The 20,661-nt window shown below is 39.9% G+C and overlaps 1 protein-coding gene across 9 annotated transcripts in view; it reads right to left on the bottom strand.

The window, feature by feature from the left end:
• ZMYM4 (zinc finger MYM-type containing 4) overlaps window positions 1-20,119 on the bottom strand; it is a 50,698-nt gene extending 30,579 nt beyond the window's left edge. Inside the window, exons 1-3 of one of the 9 annotated variants that reach the window (XM_081871641.1) lie at window positions 19,839-20,119; window positions 8,827-8,943; window positions 5,608-5,705 (exon numbers count right to left, since the gene is read on the bottom strand). In XM_081871641.1, coding sequence (XP_081727767.1) covers window positions 5,608-5,676 — 69 coding nt within the window. In that variant the 5' untranslated portion in view covers window positions 5,677-5,705; window positions 8,827-8,943; window positions 19,839-20,119. Of the gene's footprint in view, window positions 1-831; window positions 950-2,556; window positions 2,654-5,607; window positions 5,706-8,826; window positions 8,944-9,964; window positions 10,028-19,742 lie in introns of those variants that run through there. The other 8 variants (XM_081871642.1, XM_081871644.1, XM_081871645.1 and 5 more) reach the window with 8 other exon arrangements.
• Window positions 20,120-20,661: the final 542 nt, after the last annotated feature.

The following is a 20,661-nucleotide window of genomic DNA, read 5'->3' as shown; positions in this document are numbered from 1 at the left end:
GATTCCAAATGAAGTTTCTGAACCTTAGTGTTTTACTAGAGGAATCCTAGGAGTTGACAAATGCCAGTTTCTTGCTTGTTTCAGTAGCTGGCAGGAGAGGTGGTTTCTCTGTTTAACAATAGTTAAACAGTGAGAGATGGTTCTCCTCTGATCAGCTGTGTTTGATGGTATGGTGCAGGCAAAGAAAGTAATGTTACAAACCTGGCTTTCCAATGCTGAGCACTACTGCTGTTTACCAAGAGGGAGAGGGGGTCAAGGCAAGGAGAGCTCAGCAAGGAGCCAATCTGCTGTTCCTGTTGTTGCACCTACACCAAGCTATGCACACCTCATCCTCCCAGTAAGCGGAAGTGAGAATCAGAATTGGGAAGCCAGGCACGCAACACCACCCTGCCTGCACTGCTGCCTCTAACGTAGTAGGGTTGAGAATGGTACTGTTACTAACATGCTGCGGTACTTGTAGCTGTGCTTCCTAGTGCCATAACAATGGTTTCCGGTAACTAAAAATGTCAAAGCATTTTTTGAATATAATCTACCCAAAGAGGGACACTGACAGGTGAGGAATGTAGCGGCCTAATTATTCACATTTCAGTGGATTTGTAGACCAGTGCTTTTTCCCCTCTAAAAGGCACTCACAGGGTCTCGTAGATAATATCAAGTTAGACCAGCAGTATAAGTGTTAGCAATACAAGTGTTAGCAAACTAGAACACATTGTAAAATGTACAAGCGATGAATACAACTAGCTATCTACACAAGCAAAGTAGAAAATATTATAACAGAAAAAGTTTAACCACACTTTCACTTGGCCCGTATTTTGATTGTATTAATCTTACCCGCTGAATCGGATTTGATCAGATTTGAAGAGATTCTGCTTAACCGAGCTTCAATTCAGTGGGTAAGATCAGATTTTCACAAGGCACAGCAGTGGAACAGCGAGAAAAGCTTTAGAGCCTAGGGAAATTAATTGGTACACAACATGATCAAAATATGACATTGTGAGAGGAAACTGTTTCCTTATAACATGTGTTTCTCTCATTAATGAAAACTTAAGTCCTGCGTATAATTTTGTGTTCTGGTCTTTTAAAATTTGACTATTCTCTGCTCTGTCTGCTTTTAACAGATGCCATTAGTCAGGAAATACTCTGTCATACTGGCCAGGGAATATACACTCATGTTTGGGCTTTTATATTTCAAACCTGCAGTGTCCCCCATAGCACTATTAACTTATCTTCTACCAATGTGTCAATTTCTCCTGAATATAACATAGGTATTTATGTACACTTTGAGAACAGTCTCTAAATCTATAGTTCTAGGAACATCATCTTCCAATTAACATTAATTTCTGATTCATTTTTTTTCAAAGTTATATTGTGAAATACTAGGACTGTAAAGCATCTATTGCTGCTTTTTTAACTGTGTATTTTTTGTCTCTACTTAGCATCATTTGATTGAATTTACCACATTCCTTCAAAGTTGTCATTAACACTGAGTAAAAGGATCATCATTTATTAATAAGACAAAAACTATCTCCTGTTCTCTTATGTCTGTACAAAAATCAAATCTCTGGTCTGATTCTGCTTTGTATTCCAAAGTCAATTTACCTACCCTCATGTACCTATCCAACAACCAAACATACTCATTCATCTTCACTCTGTCTGACAGATTTTGTTAATTCTTCAATCACAGATGAAGAAACATCAGATATTGAAGTCACTTGTCTTATGGCTCCACTTGTTAATGTTCAAAAGAAAGGACTGCTCTTTTGTAGAGTGTTTCCAAAAATGATACTATCCAATAAAACATTATTGGTCATCATTAAAATGGCTAAGTTCACATTCAAGGCAAAGCCATAGCTAGGGAAACCAATCATGGGTTTCTTCAGCAAATATGTCTCACAGATAAGTAAACAATTTATGGCTTGTTTCCCCAGAGCTTGCTTTGTTTTCCAGCTGCTGATGTGTCTGTAGCTTAGCAAGCATATGGGGTGGGGTGTTCTAACAAACAACAGTTAAACAAGACCAGTGGATTCAGACAGAGCATTACACCATAGTTTAAACAAGCCATAGTTTCTCATGCTGGTTCGTTGCCAGAAAACAAACCATGATAAAACTGCAGGCCATATATGGACATTCCTTTTTTGTATTTGTATTTAGTTTTATTGGTTTTAATGTAAACAGTATAAAAGGTAACAGAGGTTTAGCAGCCAGATTTACAATTACAACAAGGGTGTGATGTATTGAAACGTAACACTGTGAGACATCTACCAAAATGAGATGAACATAAAATATCCATTCCAACATAAATCATGAGTCACTGAGTACCAATAGCCAGCATTATATTTATTAATAAAGCTTATAAACAGAAACCAGATGACAAAGTTATCATGTTTTGCCAAACCCTTAATCACTGCATGATGATAACATGAGTGCTCTGAAAGAGCAATATCCCATATTCTTGACCACCATCTCTCTTTGGAGGGCCCATCTGGGGCTTTCCAGTTTTGAGCAACTTCTAAGCGTACAGCAGCCAGTAATAAGGAGATTAAATCTTTGTGATACCTTGGGGTTTGTCAGACTTTCAGCTGTCAAAAATCTTTCAGAAAGACCAGGTGCATTCAGATGCAATATCAGAAATTCAGGGGGACCAGGCCAATTTCTTATAATTGTAGATGAATAAAAGCAAACATATTAGACACAATGCTAATTTCATCTATGATTAAAAGTAGTAAAGGCTTAATGAGGCTCTGTAGAAAGGCAGCAGTGTCAAGACCTAACTTTCAATACTTCATCCATGTGCTCCACTGGGAGCATAAAACAGTTTACGGGATAATCACACTACCAATGCTGCACTGAGTATAAGAAGAGCCTTGCTGGATCAGGCCAAAGGCCCATCTGGACCAAACTGTTTTCACATTAGCCAACCAGATGCCTATGGGAAGGCCATAGGCAGGACAGTGATGCAATAGCACTCTCCTCACTTATGACATCCTGCAACAGGAATTCAGAGATGTACTGCCTCCAACAGTGGAAGTAGGACATGGCCATTGTGGCTAGTAGCCACTCATAGCATTCTCCTCCGTGAATTTGTCTAATTCTCTTTTAATGCAACCCAAGTGGGGGACTGTCACTACCTTATGTGAAAACGAAATCAGGAGTTTATGCAATGTGTGAACAAGTCTGCTTTTGTCTAACTGGAATCTTCCGATATTCAGCTTCACTAGATGAAGTAGGTTCTGGCATTATGAGAAAAACATTTCCCTATCCACTATCCATGCATGTTCTCATACAACTCAATTGTGTCCCCACCCTCACCTATTTTATTTAGTTAAAAAGCTACAAATGTAACCCATCTTTATAGCAGAGTTGCTCCATCCCCTTGCTTTACATCAGGGGTCAGCAAAGTTTTTTGTGGCTTGGGCCGGTTCACGGTCCTACAGACGCCGCGGTGGGCCAGAGTGTGTGTGCGTGCACACATGTACAAACGCTATTTCCAGCGCGGAGGAGGCGTGTGCAGCTTCCCATTGACTGAAGGAGCTTCCTGCAGCCAATGGGAAGTCGGCCAACGTCGCAGAAGGCGGTTCCCCACTCTGCTCCGTGCCGGTTTAGTATGGCGCACAGGAGCCGGCCGAGCGGGCAGCGGGGGTGGCCCATGGGCCTTAGGTTGCTGACCCCTGCTCTACAGTTCACTTCTGTCTCTGGTACAACGCATTTTGTACAACACATTGTGAGCATTATACTTTCCAAATTTGCTTGAATTATAGTCTTGTAACATGGTGGGCTCCCATTGCTCGGTCCCTGCTCCTGCCAATCTAGCAGTTCGAAAGCATGTCAAAGTGCAAGTAGATAAATAGGTACTGCTCTGGCGGGAAGGTAAATGGCGTTTCCATGTGTTGCTCTGGTTCACCAGAAGTGGCTGAGTCATGCTGGCCACATGACCCAGAAGCTGTCTGCAGACAAACGCCGGCTCCTTCGGCCAGTAAAGCGAGATAAGCACACAACCCCCAGAGTCATCCGCGACTGGAACTAATGTTCAGGGGTCCCTTTACCTTAACTTGATTAGATCCAATATTTTGTGAACACTAATTCCCACATAAGACATGACATGTGAGCAATACAAGAGGATGGAGCACTAAACTCAACAGAGCTTTGCATTTCTCACAAGATTCTATGACTGAGAATATGAGTTTAGGTTTATCTTCGGGCTCAGCTCATATGTAATGAAGTCCTTAATTTTATCTCTCTTTCCTGTACTAATTACTGACCTTCTAACAAATTTAAATAGTGTATGCTGAACATTCTTAAACTCAAAGAATGATCATTACACTGAACTCTGTGATAGCACTGACTTGAGTTTTCTTTTTTCAATTTTTCAGTTCTACAATCATGAACAGAACCAAGCATTTTATTTATTTTTCATCAACAATATTTAACCAAATCACCTAAGATGGTTCACATGTAATGCTAAGCCAGACTATGTCTTAGTGCACATGTCTAAGTGTGACTGAGAGATCACAATCATGATCCTTGCCTAGTCCTCTTGCTGCTGCACTGCCAGAGTTTGTCTTATAGCATGTTGTCTAAACTTAGGCTCATAGTTTTTCTTCTCCAGAAAGCTGTAAAACTATGAACTTTGCTTACAGCTCACAATTTGTCTAGCATGAGGCAAACCAGGAGTCCAGGTTTGGACCTGCTAAGCCAAACCATAGCTTAGCTCACAGCAGAGCAGCAGCAGGACCAGAGGAGGAGCAAAGTGCTCACAATTTACTCTCCAGGAGCCTGCATACACATGCATTCATGCTAAACATAGTCTGGCTTAGCATTACATGCGAGCCAGCTCAGAATCATCATGCAATTTTGTGGCCTTTTGCACAATAAAGTACAAACTATATTTCTGTACACAAATCATTTTCTGTATTTTGATTGGTAATACATGAGCTCATCTGTATTCAGTTTTCTAGTAAAGCTACTGCTGTTTTTGTTACTGAGAACATGATTCACAAAAATAATTTACAGTGATGACAGTCATCACTATAAAGGACTATTCAATTGTTTAATTTCTTCTTTAAGATGAGACATTCTTGTAATTCTTTTGTATGGTTTTATGGCATTCTATGTTTTATAGTATTTGCATATATTACTGTGATATTTTATGTGAGTGGGCAGTATATAAATTCTCTTTACAGTTTACAGTTGTTTTAGTCTTTCAGAATGCCTACCTTCTCTTGTCTAATCTGCACTGCTAAGTTGTCTGTATGAGTAACAAATTGTTTTAGATTTAACCTTATTTGAAATTTTGTTGTGACTGATTTTAGAGATCCAAAAGAATTCCTCATAACATTAGCTATACTGTAGTACGGGACACAAAGTATAAGGCATTTTTTTAAAAAAGAAAAGCTTTAAAATCTATCTCCCTGCTCCCCCTCCCTTGTCCCTTTTTTGTCTTTTGATCATAGGTGCTTTTTAGACCACACCTTATTTCCCCTCAGGACACATTTTGTCCTATTTCTTTTAGCAACGTTAGGCTAATTTTTAAATTTTGGCTTTATTTGTTATGTTTATTATCCAATGTATCTCTGATTTAAGTGTGGTCCCTGCAATATTTCTCCTCACCCCTTTTAGCTTTTTGAGGTGGTAGTATCTACGTCTCTTCTGTCGCTTTCTTTGTTGCTTCGATGGCATTTTTTCTTCTTTGTATTTTACTCCAGATGCTAAAAGAATAATATTCAAGTCTGGTTAAAAAATTTAGTGTTGATTCTACTGAGGCAGCACACTTAGTCATATTTAGCATATCCCTAAAACAGTTGCAGTATATTCTGAATTATGGTTGGGCCTTAAAATCATCCTTGTGATACACCACAGTACACTTGAGTCAAAAAAGTAACAATAAACTCAAGAAGCTGCTAAAAAACAAAAGAACATCAGAGCAGAATAAGACACAAAGCAGTTTGCTTCAACACTAAGAATTTCAAACTCATCCAGCCTATATCTCACCTAAAATAAGCCCATGCGTATGTGGGCTTCATACTAAGTAGGCATCAATGGCAAAGAGGAGAGTTGACTTCTCTACCAAGGGTAATCTGGCTCCTGGCTTGTGTGCCAAGGGTAACAATGTAGTTTTATGATATACAAAATTATCCCCCAACACTAAAAGTGATTTTTTTACACTTTAAGGGTAAAAATTACTGTGAAAATTGATACAAATTATCACTATTGACTGACAGTTCCCAACATCCTTCCCCCTAGATTCATAGAATCTGAGTTTGCACCTGAATTTTAAAAAATGTTGTAACATGAAGTAAATTAAGAACAGAGGACCAAAATTCCCTCACCAGTATGTACATGAACCCAATATGACATAGTTGTTACTTTTGCTGTTGGATGCTGCATGTTTAAGTAACCTTGAAATGTGGCTTTTTGTATGTTATTATATTGTTGTTGTGCTATGTTACTATAAAATTGTTACTATGTCATTGCTTTGCTATATTATTATAAAATTGTTTTTGTAGTGTTTGCTTGAAGTGTATTCCTGTTTTCTCTGTTGTAAGCTGCTTTGAACATTATTTTGTGTGTGGAAAAGCAGCATAAAAATAAAATGAATAAATAAATAAATAAATAAATATTGGGATGCAAATAAAATGGTTGCAGCAACATTTGCTTCTTGAAACTATTAATTTAATATACATTAAAATATTTAGAATGTGCAAATAAAGGAAAATTAAACAAAGTATTTTGTTTTAGAATTATTATCTGAATATAATTGAATTATTATTTGAATATAATTGGTAGTTCTTAGCAATATGCGTACTTTCATTCACAATATAAACTCTACACTTCACTACAAAGGTTGCATGTGGCAGAATGAAATACAATTCACAGTGCTACATAAGGCGTGTATAGAAAGTTTGGTCCAGAAGATCTTAAAAATAATGCTTATTTTAAACCAGTAACCCCATGGCACCTGATTTACTACTACTATAAAAAAGAAGATGGCTTTAGACTTCATTATTTTCAGTCATCAGGCACAGACAAATCTGGTCTAGTTCTAGGAGTCATCTTCACACCATAGCAACCAGGGCCAATAATTGACAACCACATGCACCTAAACTTCAGGCAATAGAAAGCAAAATAATTTCACCATTGAGAGGTGGCTCCAGAATCATGTCCAGAATTACCAGTAGGGCATACAAACATCTGAATAATGTACTAGAGTTTATAGTTTCTGCAGCTGCAATCTCCCATCCATGTTTCCCAAGGTATAGTGCTGATTTCTGAGTAAAGTTTACATTGACTTGAATCCCCTTTCTTTTCCCCTTCCCTCTCATCCTTTCAGTGTTCTGTCATGTGCAAAGTCAACAGACATTAACCATCTCTCTTGCTATGTAAACACATCTTGATTTTCTGTCTCAAAGATTTTTTGATTAATATAAACTCAGTTGCACAAAGTGGTGTAGCACAGCCTCCAACAACCTGGTGCCCTCCATGTGTTTTAGACTACAACTGTCACCCTATTATTGGGATTATAATTAGCTTTAAAAAGTTTTCAATGCTGTATCTTAAATTGCTGTGATCTTACGATAAAATGCGAGTAACAAATTGTTGTTGTTGTTGTTGTTTGCTGCTGCTGCTGCATGTGTCTTAAAAAGAAATCATAACACTTTTATCCTACCCTTCCTCCAAGAAGCTCAGGGTGGTGTACAAGATTTTGCGCCCATTTTATACTCTCAACCATCCTATGACCGAATGACAGTGACTGGCCCAAGGTCACCCAGTGGGCTTCATAGCTTGGAGAGAAGGGAAGATCTTTATTGCTACAAGGTGAAAAACAGCTTTTGAGACCTATTTACGCAGCATTCCTGTACAGAAGGATTCAATTCCTCTCCCAGCACCATGACTGCAACTGAAATAGGAGCCCCTCACACCTGCTTTTGAGTGTGATAAAAAGTGCAGAGGTCCGATCACAGATTTTCCACATCATATCTGTTTTAGCCCTATCTTTAGACAATGGAGATGGGGAAAAATCAGAGGGGGACTGAGGAAAGTGGGTGAATGTGAGCATGCATGTGTAAGTTTAATTTGAGAAGAAGAAAGAGACGCATGAGAGAAGCTAGGATGGGGATGATGTAGAGATGTAGCATTAAGTTACCTGCTATAATTTACACAATGTGTGAAATCCAGGCTCTAGTGTAAAACTTGAATCCCCTCCCCACAAAACAACTAGCAATCACCATCACAGGAGAAATACCCTGGCAAACATAAGATACAAGAGAACAACTGCTGGAAAAATGCAAGCAGACAGTACCCCCAGTATCCTTTAACTGATTTTTAAAATGGCCTTGAAATCTGAAATGATTATTGGGTATGTGCATCTCTGATTGCTCCAAAAATGCTGACGCATTATTAGAATTGCTAAAGGTAATATTGTTACTACTACCAAGTTAGTAGGGTGTTCCGTTAAACTGGCCACAGCCCACGAGAACACAAATAATAATAATAATGTCCTAAAAATACTGTTTATATTAAGCCAGGGCAAAATGGAGTTGCTTGTTTTCTTAAGTGGGCTGGGTCATCGGTAGCAGTAATACCACTGCTCCAGCTTTCCTTTGTCTTCTGAGCACAATATGCAATGCTAGTCTTTAAAACCTTGGGTTCCACAATGAAAGATGGGATTAGCAATAGAAGACAGTAACAAAATAAAGTCTGTTTCACCCCAAAACAGCCCCCTTTTCCATAGCCCACAACAGCCATTCATATCTACCCCTTTATTTAAAAAAATATCGGGTACCATATCCACACAACAAGGGCTCTCAACAATGTACTATTGGCAGTTACCTCACAACGTTGGGAATTCGCTCCCCAAATGATTCTCCAAGCCCAGGCTTGATCATTTTCTATGACTAGGATAAGACTCTTTGAAAACTGAAGGTTAAGTCTGGTGGCTACCGTTGTCTGGCAGGAAAGAAAAGAAGAAGTTTTGTGTGTGAAACACTGGATTTAATTTACCTCAACCATCAAATTACTAGCAAACCACTCTTATTTGCTCTTTAATACCCATCTGCAGTATGTGGGAAGTTATAATGGCCTACCTTACAGGGCTTTTCGACTGATTTTATAGAACTCTGGAGGAATGCAAAGAGTTCTCAAATTGGGGAACAGTAAATAATTTTTTGAAACCTAAAAATAATCCTAAGGACAATGGGATCTATACTTGGAAAGAGCAATATATAAATACTAAGAATATTATTAGTAATCAAACATATTATTGACATGTTTCAATACAATATACAATTTTATTTCATTATATTATTTTCTGCTAGTTTTAAACACTACCTACTTTGAGCCCAAATATATTTGACAGCATTTCAATTTTACAACTAACTGAAAAACATTTCTACAATATCAAGACATCACATATTCAATTAAATTTTCTATAAATATGAGCAGACAAGCTATTTGTTTGAGTTCATTAAGAAAAACTGACATGGTTCAACTTTATTTTTAATAACATCATCATCCAGTTGCTATCAACTTCCACCACAATTACAAGTTCTTAGATGCTTGAAATAATACTATGCTTTCCTGGATTTCTTTCTGCTCATTGTACTACAAGGTTTATTTACTGGGGGGGGGGGCACAGAGAGAAACTATAGAAATGTAACTTTTTAAAAAAATATATCAACTTTTGTACAGAATGCCTCCAAGCATACCATTCCTGGGAGTGTAAGTAATAGATAAATATTTTTTTTGTAATAGCATACAAAAGTCAGATATTCTTGAGCCGTGGCCAAATAAGATTAAAGAAATAGTCAGAAACACTGATGGGGGGGGGTGTTCAACTAGCAAGTGAATCCCACTGCCCCTCCCAGGTCTGGGAAACATTGTTTAGCATAAAATACAGTGGACATTCCATCTTCAAGCCCTTTCCAGGGTTGTGTTTGCAGAATCATAAAAGCAATTCATTGATTCCTACCTTCAAAGCATCTAGGGAGAGAGGAGTGCAGTGGGTAACAAAGAGCCAGCCTGCTGCATATACCTGCTGCAGGAAAAGAAGCACTTCCAACAGGAAGTGAACCCCTAGAGGTCAGGAGAGCCATAGAGAGCAGCTAAGGAGAGAGCTTGCATGAGTTGTGAACTCAGAAGAGCTTTGCCGGAACTGTAGAGCCCCCTAGCAGTGTCAGCTGTTGCAGCCGCCTGTGTCTAACGTCTGGCACTGAGACTGCAAGGGGAGAATGGATATGTTCATCCTAGCCTTTCTCAATAAAGTTGGACAGTCACATGTTCTTCAGGGTTTATTTTCGAACAACATTCCCTGCATGTTGGGAAACATGGCAAATGTAAAACTCTGCTCAAAACAAGAACCTAACCTGCAGCATTCATTAAAAAGAAATAAAAGCCATTTACCCATGTATTGCTCGCTAGTTTAAAATAAAGAACACTGAAACAGCAAATAAATTATTTTAAGCGTAATGACTGAAAATGGCATTTTGAATGTTTATCTAAATTTTACTGATTTCAAGTATAGGATGATGAGATTAATGACAGTGAGTGATAACCAAGTATAACCAATGAAAGTTATGTAAGCCCATTGATTTTAGTTGGTCTACTCTGCATATGATTAACAGCAGCTATCAAGTTTGGGCAAATATTTTACAAATCTTAGATCAGATGTCATGGGGAAAAGCTACTTTAAGAATTTCTCACATTAAAAATGTTCTATATGAATACCAAATAAACAGACATTCAAGTGGGACCTGCAAAAAACATTGCAGTGTGGAAAGCTTCTGTTCAGGATTCCAGCCAGACATATTTTGCTCACTGCATATGCTCGGTTCGCATTAGGCTGTTTTCTCTTTCCCACCACCAGCACCTTAGCAGCTTTCCCCCTAAAGCTTTTTGGACTTCTGCAGTTTGCCCCTAGGCTTGCTGATACATTCATTATTCATTGGCTGGAGCAGTTTTGGTTATACTGTATAAAAAGCACCACTCAGATAACTAAGTCTGCAATTAGAGGGGGGTCTGAAAGTGGGGGATATTAACATTAGTCACTTGCCATAGTTGGATCATTTCCTGTTGAGAACTAGGCTTTCAACACCTTTTCAGCTTTGCAGAGGCAGGGGACCTATTAGGATGATCTGCCACTGGAGGCTAATGGATGCAACTGGCTTCCAGAAGCCCTGGTCCACCTGTGGAATACAGTGGTGCCTCGCAAGACGAAAAGAATCCGTTCCGCGAGTCTCTTCATCTAGCGGTTTTTTCGTCTTGCGAAGCAAGCCCATTGACGGCTTAGCGGATTAGCGCTATTAGCGGTTTAGCGTCTTAGAAAAAGGGGTGGGGAGGGAAAAAAACCCGCAGGAACTTGCAAGACATTTTCGTCTTGCGAAGCAAGCCCATAGGAAATTCGTTTTGCGAAGCACCTCCAAAACGGAAAACTCTTTTGTCTATCGAGTTTTCCATCTTGCGAGGCATTCGTCTTGCGGGGCACCACTGTATACGAATGGCTCAGGAACCTGACACTATCACCCTTGAGATCCCTCCACCACTTCATAAAGCCCACTTTGCTCCTTGGTAGACCCGTTCCTTCATGTCCACACTCATTGGTAGTTGGTAGGTCTAGAGCGTGGCAACATGAGAACAAGTCTTTTCAGTGGAGGCTCCCTACTTATGGAATGTTCATTCCAGGGGGGCTTGCCTGGTGCAATCATTGTGTAATTTTAGGTGCCAGGCGAATACATTTCTTTTTTGCCAGGCCTTTGGCTCTTACTTATCTGTGACCTCCTTAAGTGGGTGGGATATTTTAATCTTTCCTTTTAAAAATAGCACAGACTTTTAGATTTTTTTATGGCTGTTTGAATGTATGTTTGTTTATACATTGTAAGCCACCTTATGCCAATAAATGCCAATAATAAAATACTGTAAGCCACTTTCTGTTACCTTGGTAAAAAAGCAATCAATAAATCAATAAAAATGAGTTTAAATTATTCTATTCTATTCTATTCTATTCTATTCTATTCTATTCTATTCTATTCTATTGGAGTGCTTTCCTGCCCTGCCCCCCACAAGTCACTGAGCCATATAATGCAATGCCCAAGAGTGGATTACAATCAACATTTGGGAAGTAGGAAGACTAGGGGATTTCCTGTGCCAACAAACACTTCTATGTATTTAATACTTTTGTTATTTTCTTGATAATGTTTTATTTCACTTCCTCCAGTCATGCTCATTGCACCCCACAGAATTAGACACAAAAATATTAGCCAAGACCACAGGAGTTGCGGAAGTTGTCTTACAGCACATCAGACAATTGGTTCATGCAATTCAGTCAACACCAGGCATCCCCAACCTGTGGCCCTCCAGATGTTTTGGCCTACACCTTCCATGATCCTTAGCTAACAGGACCAGTGGTCAGGGATGATGGGAATTGTAGTCTAAGAAATCTGGAGGGCCAAAGGTTGGGGATGCCTGGCCAACGCTAACCAGTTCTCATGTCACTTTAAACCAGGACTGGGAAACCTCAAGCATTGCCATTTAGCCCATGATGCCATTTTGCAGATGATGTAAGGTGTGGCGTGGGTAAGGATGGGGCTTAAAAAGAACACCAGGGCACTCCCAACCACTCATCTGCACACCTCGCTGAAGGACTGATGGCGACGCATTTTCCATTCTATGGAAACCTCGCCCTCCCAGTGCTGCTGCACAGGGGGTGGGTTGGGGGATAAGAACAAAGGGGGGAAAGTCTCCCTTTTGTCTCCTCACCCCACCTCTCTGCTGCTGGCTCATCCAATGATGCTGCTATGGGGAGTGAGAGAAAAAAGCCTGCAATTTAATATGCAAGCTTTTCTCTCTCACTTCCCTCAGGAGCACTTGGCAACCACACAAGCATTTTGACTGCTGGTCAGGACAACCCTCTTGTCAATTATGTCATGCCATAAATACATCATGTGGGCTATCCAACTGAGAAATCTTCACAAATGGAAGAGAAGGGGAATAATTTTTTGCCAATTCATCTTTTCCCATACAGTTCTCTGAAAAAGTGTTCCAAGGGGTTGGGGGAATCTTCAGAACAATGTGGAAGATGGTATAGAGCTGTGTGGGAGGGGAGAAGGCAGAATTGGCAAAAAATTCCTCTGCTCCTTTTCAGTTAGTGGAAGCCTCAGCTAGGCTAACCATTTGTCCATAAACAGAAGAGCACAGCTACCAGATACAACAGTTAAGCTTCCAGTGCCTTCATTTCTTTTTCTTTTGGGTGTTAGGGAAGAAATCAGATATTTACACAGCATGTAAAAGCACACTTTACTACCTTCATTTACCAGACAAACGGGCTAAATTAGATCTCAATCCATTTAGGGAATTGAATACTTTTCTGTTTCAGTTTTCTTGAGACAACCCATACTAATATATACACTGCCCAATAAACAAATATTCTACAGTGATATCTACACAAGCATTCTGCAATTAATAAAATTCTGCAACTTGTATAAAATGTGTGAATGAAGAAAACTTGCACGTTTCCACAGTGAATAAAATGACAATTACATAATTGTATACTATTTTGCTATCATGGGGAGAAGGAAGGAACCTGCAGAGAAATGATAGACTACCCAGTTGTTGTTATTTGCAATTATATCCCACCTTTTCCTCCAAATAGCTCAAGGTGGTGTACATGGTTCTCCCCTCATTTAATTCCCACAACAACCCTGTGAGGTAAGATAGGCTACCCAGTGAACATCCCAGCTGAGAGGGGTCTTAGTCAGACGCTCTAACCACTACACCACACTGGTTCCTATTAGAGATTATGTAGATTAACAGAGAAATTCTAATAACAAGTCTACTTCTACGTAAGCTCCATTAAGTTCAATGGGACATACTCACAGCTAGATGGGTATGGTACTGCAGCCTAAATGTTCTGTGTAGCCAGATACAGTGGTGCCCCGCAAGACGAATGCCTCGCAAGATGAAAAACTCGCTAGACGAAAGAGTTTTCCGTCTTTTGAGGTGCTTCGCAAGACGAATTTCCCTATGGGCTTGCTTCGCGAGACGAAACATCTTGCGAGTTCTTGCGAGTTTTTTTCCTCCCCCCCCCCTTTTTCTAAGCCGCTAAGCCGCTAATAGCGCTAATCCACTAAGCCGCTAATAGCCGTGCTTCGCAAGACAAGAAAACCGCAAGACGAAGAGACTCGCGGAACGGATTAATTTCGTCTTGCGAGGCACCACTGTATTCAAATGACACCTACATTTTCACTGTAAAGAACAATATCCAAGCACTGAGCACTTCTGAATGACTCCCAGTTCCCACTGGATCTTTTGCCTTTCACTTCACAGATATATTGTGAGCTATCACATTTGCACTTTGAAAACAATAACTCTCTCCACTCATCTGGGTGATAAGACGTCAGCATTTATTATGTTTTCAAACTTTTTAAATTTCTTGGCCCACTCCAGTTCTAGATTTTAAGGAGCTAAAATTATTATTTTGAGCATACGGGTTGACCAGCCTCTTGACCACTCTAGCAGGCGAGAGCACTCAGTTGATAAAATAGGATTTGTTCACTGTGCAAATTATGTCAGCTAGATAACTTATATAGCCCTGGTTCTCCTGCTAAGGATGGAAGGCTACAACTAATCTGATGTGGTCCTTGGTCTTGAAAAAGTTATGTACCCTTGCAACAGCATGTCCCAGATATGAAACTACCAGCATCAGAAGTGGATTCCCTGGCTACAATAAACTTGCAGAAATAAAAGATTGTGAAACAGGAGTTACCACCACAACAATCACTGTCATAATTATTCATTTCTATGGTGATTTTAGCATGTTACAGTCTTTACAATCCTCATTATCTCATTCTTCACAGAGCAACTAACTGTCAAATGAATAATTAAAATGATAAGTCTACAGATGAAGGACAACAGCTTTCTAGAACAGATTTGGAAAACATCTTTCAAATTGGGCACCAAAACCTATTTAAGGAACTAGAATTTAATTTTTCAACATAAATTAAGGACAGGGACAGAAAACAAGATGACACAATTCTCATGCTTTGATAAACCTACATGGCTATGAAGCTGATTCTCCCCCCCCCCAAAAAAAAATATAACCAAATAGGCCATTTATGACAGGCTCCATAAGGAGTGCTGCTGCTGCTGGACAGAGAGGGCTCAGTTTTTGTTTTGTTTTTTAAATTGCTTTTATTTTTTATCTATGTCATTTTAAATTGTGATTGATATTAATGCTGTATTCTTAGTTTTAGATTTTATGATTTATGTGGAAATTGTTTTCCATTTGGTTGTGTACTTTTTGATGTGTTTTATTTATTATTTATGACTTTGTTATGTTGGTAATTAAATCTTGTCATGTTGTAAGCCGCCTTAAGCGTTATTTTAACTGTGGAAAGGTGGCATACAAATAAAATAATGAATGAATTTATGAGCACTACTTCACTGGGTTAGTTCAGAAATGAGACGCGAAATCTAGATGTGCAAGAGGAGAGAGAAACACCAAGAACATGCTTCATTCACTTAGTGCCAAGATCAGCCAAACCATGAACTGGCACTAAGTGAATGAAGTTTGTGATGTTTCTACTCTAAGTCATCCAGAGAATGTATTTGAAGAGTGGTGTATAAATTTAATTAAAACTGCTACATAAACAAGCTTCAAACTGATATACTGCTACATCCCCTCCCCTCCTCCAACATGGATACAGTTTGTTATTTCATTTGAACTGGGACAAAATGTACTTAGTTTAAACTTTTAAGTTTATGGTTTGTCCAAACAATCCAACTTCAGATATTTCCACCCACTTACTGCATTACAATGCTCAACTTTTACTAGCTACTAGGATAAACTTTTCAGATATTTATATTGATTATAAAACAAATATATTTTAAAAGTTTTGTTTACTAAATGAAATCAAGCAAACATGTTACAGGGAACCCAAAACTTAAGCAGGGTGGGGGTTATGTTCCGCAGATTGTGCCTAAAGCCAAAACCATGTATAGTCAAAACCCATTGGGTTAAATGGCGGGTGGATCTGCCAATATGATTTTTCCTGGTACCCCACCCTCTTTCTGATCTTGTTACTTTTTTGCCACACACACAAAGCTGAATGCCCACAAGTTAAATGCATATAGGACAATGGAAAAAATCTCATTCAAATTTTCCCAGAAAACCCCCATTAATCATGAGGAAATGAGCTGAAGGCTGGAACCTAAATCCCTATACAGTGACTGCATCTTACGTGATGGCTAGGTTCTGGATAGAGCGAACATACACAAAAGTGCATATAGTCAAGAGCCTTGGACTCCTCAGAATCACCACATTCCATCCCAGGTGGGGCCCTGGAAAATCACCTCCCTCTTTTCCTAGCTCTAAATGCTCACTGCAGGGTTGGTTCTGACATCACTTTCCTCACTGCTAGTGGGTCAGCTGGCAGCACAGCCTCTTGGCTAGAGAGCAACCGCAGCAATGCCACCACTTCTCCACTCCGCTCAGTGATGTTCCTTGCAGAAAAATGGCTAGACACTGTTTTAAAAGAAGAACTTTTTTCCTTGGTTCCCTACTTGAGGGGTCATTCCCCCATAAACCCAGAGGCTGAAGCCAAGAATATGAAGCTGAATCTGCGTAAGTAAAATGTGTGTAAGATGTAGAGGAATTTCAGTTCTCACCAAGTCTACTATGAAACTTCATTTATAGTAGAAAAATAAACCTGCACAATTAATATCCATTTGAACTTACAACCCATATCCTAAACATAATGCATAAAAGTTGCAGTTATACTGTAATTTACATCCACAGTAAGGTGGTTAGAATTACAGCCAAGAACACCCCAATCTAATCCTGACCTCTTTATACACAGGGGCACAAGCAAAATTTGTAATAATTAAAAGAAATTTTCCATTTTAAGAAGTTGCTTCTATCCAGGCATGCTATCATCCCAATAATCAATCAAGTACTGTAAGTTTTTCCCGCCTTGGGAGCTGACAAAATATTAAACTGTATCTGGAAAATATTTATTATGTGCTGCATTAATTAAAAGATATGCCATTCAACAGTTAGTGGTACAAAACATCTAAGTGTTTTTAAATTTAAGTAAACTTTTGGTGCTGTGTAGATAGGCAAGACTTCTGCACAGTACTCAACCTCCTAGAAGTTAGCCCAACTAGACTGCAATACAACAATTACCTGGGGATAAATATAATTCAGTCGGACTAAGTTTCAATCAAAAATGCACAAGATGTGACTGTAAATATATTGACTTGGATACTAAGGTTGCAGTTCTATACTCATTTATCTGGAAGTAAGTGCCATTGAACTCAACTTCTGATTAGGCACCACAGAATTTTACCACAAGTTGTTTTTCTGCTTTTATTAGAGAATGAAATTTCCACTGATTTCTCCTTCAGTTTGCAGCCCCCTGCATCATTTCCATGGGTCCCCAACAGTCAGGAACAGACTTGGGGGGGGGGGGTAAGGAAAGCCCCATTCATGGAACTCTATTCCATTTGTTAGAGAAGTTAGGATCTAATCCATTATGGCCCCATCAGAAATTGCATGGGGGGAAAGCAACTCACACACATAACCAGCATCCTCTCCTTCATCCAAGATGCACATCAGCATCTTGAGGCTGCAGCAAAATTCTGGTTAAAAAAACATGCAGCTTGACCAGCAAGAGGGAAAATTTAAAACAGGTTGCTCATCTATAAGATATAGAGTTGCTCATCTATAAGATATAGAGTTGCTTGCACATTAGCCCATTTCTCTGCAATTACTATCCTTCACTTGCTGCAGAGAATCCAGTGATCATTGCCAAACCATATCATTCTGCTGTTTTCTGACAGGGTTTGGGGATATCCCATCTTTCTGTATGAGTTTTCCTACGTATCCTGGGCCCAGTGCTACAGATGCTCCACTACACAGTTCCTTCCTCCTTAGCTGAACTTTGGGATTAAAAATAATAAAGTACAAGAGCAATAAAGTACAACAAAGTATTTTGATACAAGCACAAATATTTGAATAAAAAAACAAATGAATGAGCCAACAACAGGCCTGCTCAAGCCGCAAGCAGGAAACAGCTAACTGGATAGCAAACTGAGGAGAAAGGCTAATCAAAAAGCCAGTTCATAATGCCCATGACCAGAATGCAGCCCCTCAAAAAATCCCAACTGAAGAGCCAGGATGAGGAGAAGGAAGATTTTTGATGAATGAGACTTACTTATGAATAAATGAGTTAGGATCCTGTCTGTGGGGATGCGTACTGGAGAACTGTGGAAATAATCTTTTTCTATACTCATTGGTGGTACCAATCTTCCAAAGCAACTTTGTAGGAAGCAAGTAGTTTTGGATTAAGAAGTTTCACAATTATGAATAACTTTACTACTGACAACAATGATACTGATGCCCTTGACCAATACTGAATTTTCCTTTTCTTCTAAACTAATTTTAAGATAATTTGCCAATGTTGTGTATCAGACTTGTGTTTGACCCTTCCAGATGCATATTTTGACATTTTCTTTCAGTTTCTCTATAAAACTTAAAGATGCATGCAATTTCTAAAATACCAATTACAGCTACAACCATGGCTTTGAATCAAAACTGGAAAACATTTGAATTCCTAGTAGCCTCCATATAATATTTTGTGATCAGCCCTTAGAAAGCATTTAAATATGTAGCCTCCAGCATCAGATTATTAAGCATTTGAATGAATGGCCTAGGTTTTTTTTGTCTCTGTGTTTAACACCAGTTCTTACTTACAATGTAATAAATATAGCAGCATCCCAGACCCAGTTGATAAGATTTTATATCAAACTGAATGCAAACCACCAAATACATGATAAACCTTCTGTTTTTCTATCTAAAAGCCTGGGAAAACCATGGTTGTCAAGCATTCAGTAAGTCTTAATGTAAGTTGGTTGGCCATGTTCAGGTCACACATTACAAAGGCTTGCTCTCAAGGCTATTTCATTTATGGGTCACAGAGGAGAAGTGAAAACAACACTAGTGATCAAGCTTGTTCCGAATGACACTGATAAAGCTTCTAAAGGTTACTGGAACTAATACAACCTTGCATATGAAGCATCTTTCCACACAAGAAAAGTTGCCTTATCCAGTTTACAAGACTTTATCCTTTATGAAACCCTAGCATTAACCACTACTGTAGTACAAAATCCCCACCATTAGGATTACTTTGCCATTTGTAATCCTCATCTTGACTAACAACCCCCGAAGCCACCATCTTGGTGCCTAAATTTCATCTTTTTCACCCTTATACTCATGATCCTCCAGTTCCCTAACCCACCTATTACACTTTATTCATGCTTTCCCTCGCCATCCCAATATACATATACCATTACCAGCCTTGACACCCATTAATATTCCAAAGATTCAAGAAGTACCCACCCATCCCCTTTCCACAGTACTGTATTCACCCCAGGTGCCTCACCCTTGACACCCTAATCTTTCAACTCACAATCTCCCGCTCACTGTAGTCATCAATGGACCAGTTAACTCCCCAACATTTCTTAGCCCCCCCTTCCAAAAAAAGATGTCCCATCATTCCAACAGCCACTTCAAACTCATAACTCCCCCCCCCCCGTACAACCAACTTGACTCCCTCCCACCCACTATTTCTAAGACCAGGCACCCCCACCCCCAACATCCTTGGCAACCGTTATCTTTCCGGCTCCCCAACAGGTGCCCTTATCTGACTCCTCCTGGGTCCCGCCCACTGCAGCCTAAGCCCCGCCCATTCACTCACTGGCGCGCGGTCCTGGCCCCTCCCCTTTGGCCGCCGCCATATTGAGCGGGGGGGCGCTGCCTCAGAGGAGGGGGGGGGAAGTTGTTTTTTCCTCACCCCTTGGCTGAGGTGGTTGGGGGCAGGCGCTGTAACCTCAGGGGGCGCTCCAAGGGATGGATATCCAGCAGCCGTGAGGAGGCGAGCAAAGACGGAGCGTAAGAAGCGCCTCCCTCAGGAACTCACGGAAGGGGGGTCCTTCTCCGTCAAAATAATAATAGTAATAACAATAATAAAAAAAACACACAACAATTGTGGTGACGGCCGCACTCAACCCTCCAGGCCCCGCGAGCCCCTTAAAGCTGCAAAGACCTGCCCAAGCAGCGAGGGGTGGGGAGAATTTCACTGCGCATGCGTCCAGCGCACGCGCACGCCTGCCGGCCTGAAGCCCTGCCTTCTTTTTCCCCTTCTCCTCCTCCTTTTCCCCACCCCTTCGCGCATGTGCGTTGGGGAGTCTCTCTGCTCGCTCGTAGGGAGAAATGGAATTCGGACGGGTCCAGGAATGGCGCCCTCTTAAAGGGCCACGCATCAATTTCGGGTCGGGGGTGGTTGAGATAGATCAAAACTAAGCAAAAGGGATACTGTAATAAGAAAACGTGTGCAAAAGGAAGAAAGGTTAAAAAAAAAGGTTTAAAAAATCTTTAAAATATGAGGTGAGCTGCTTGAGGAACTCTTGGATGGAGCAGTGCTCCATTTCCACAGCACATAAGGTCCCCAATGCCTCAGTGCTCACACCTCTAAGTGTGCAAAGGTGTAGCTCATCCTATGGTTGCTTCTACAGCCATTATTTTTGAGCACAGTTTTCTTTTTTGGTAAAAGACTTTTTTCAAACTATTTAAAAAATAGTTCTGCTAAATTTATTCTAAGATTCGAAAACCTCAGA

Source organism: Podarcis erhardii (genome assembly GCF_964252035.2).
Source record: "Podarcis erhardii genome assembly, chromosome: 7".
In the NCBI taxonomy this organism is placed as follows: Eukaryota; Metazoa; Chordata; class Lepidosauria; order Squamata; family Lacertidae; genus Podarcis; species Podarcis erhardii.
This window is presented reverse-complemented; position numbering and strand designations above follow the sequence as displayed.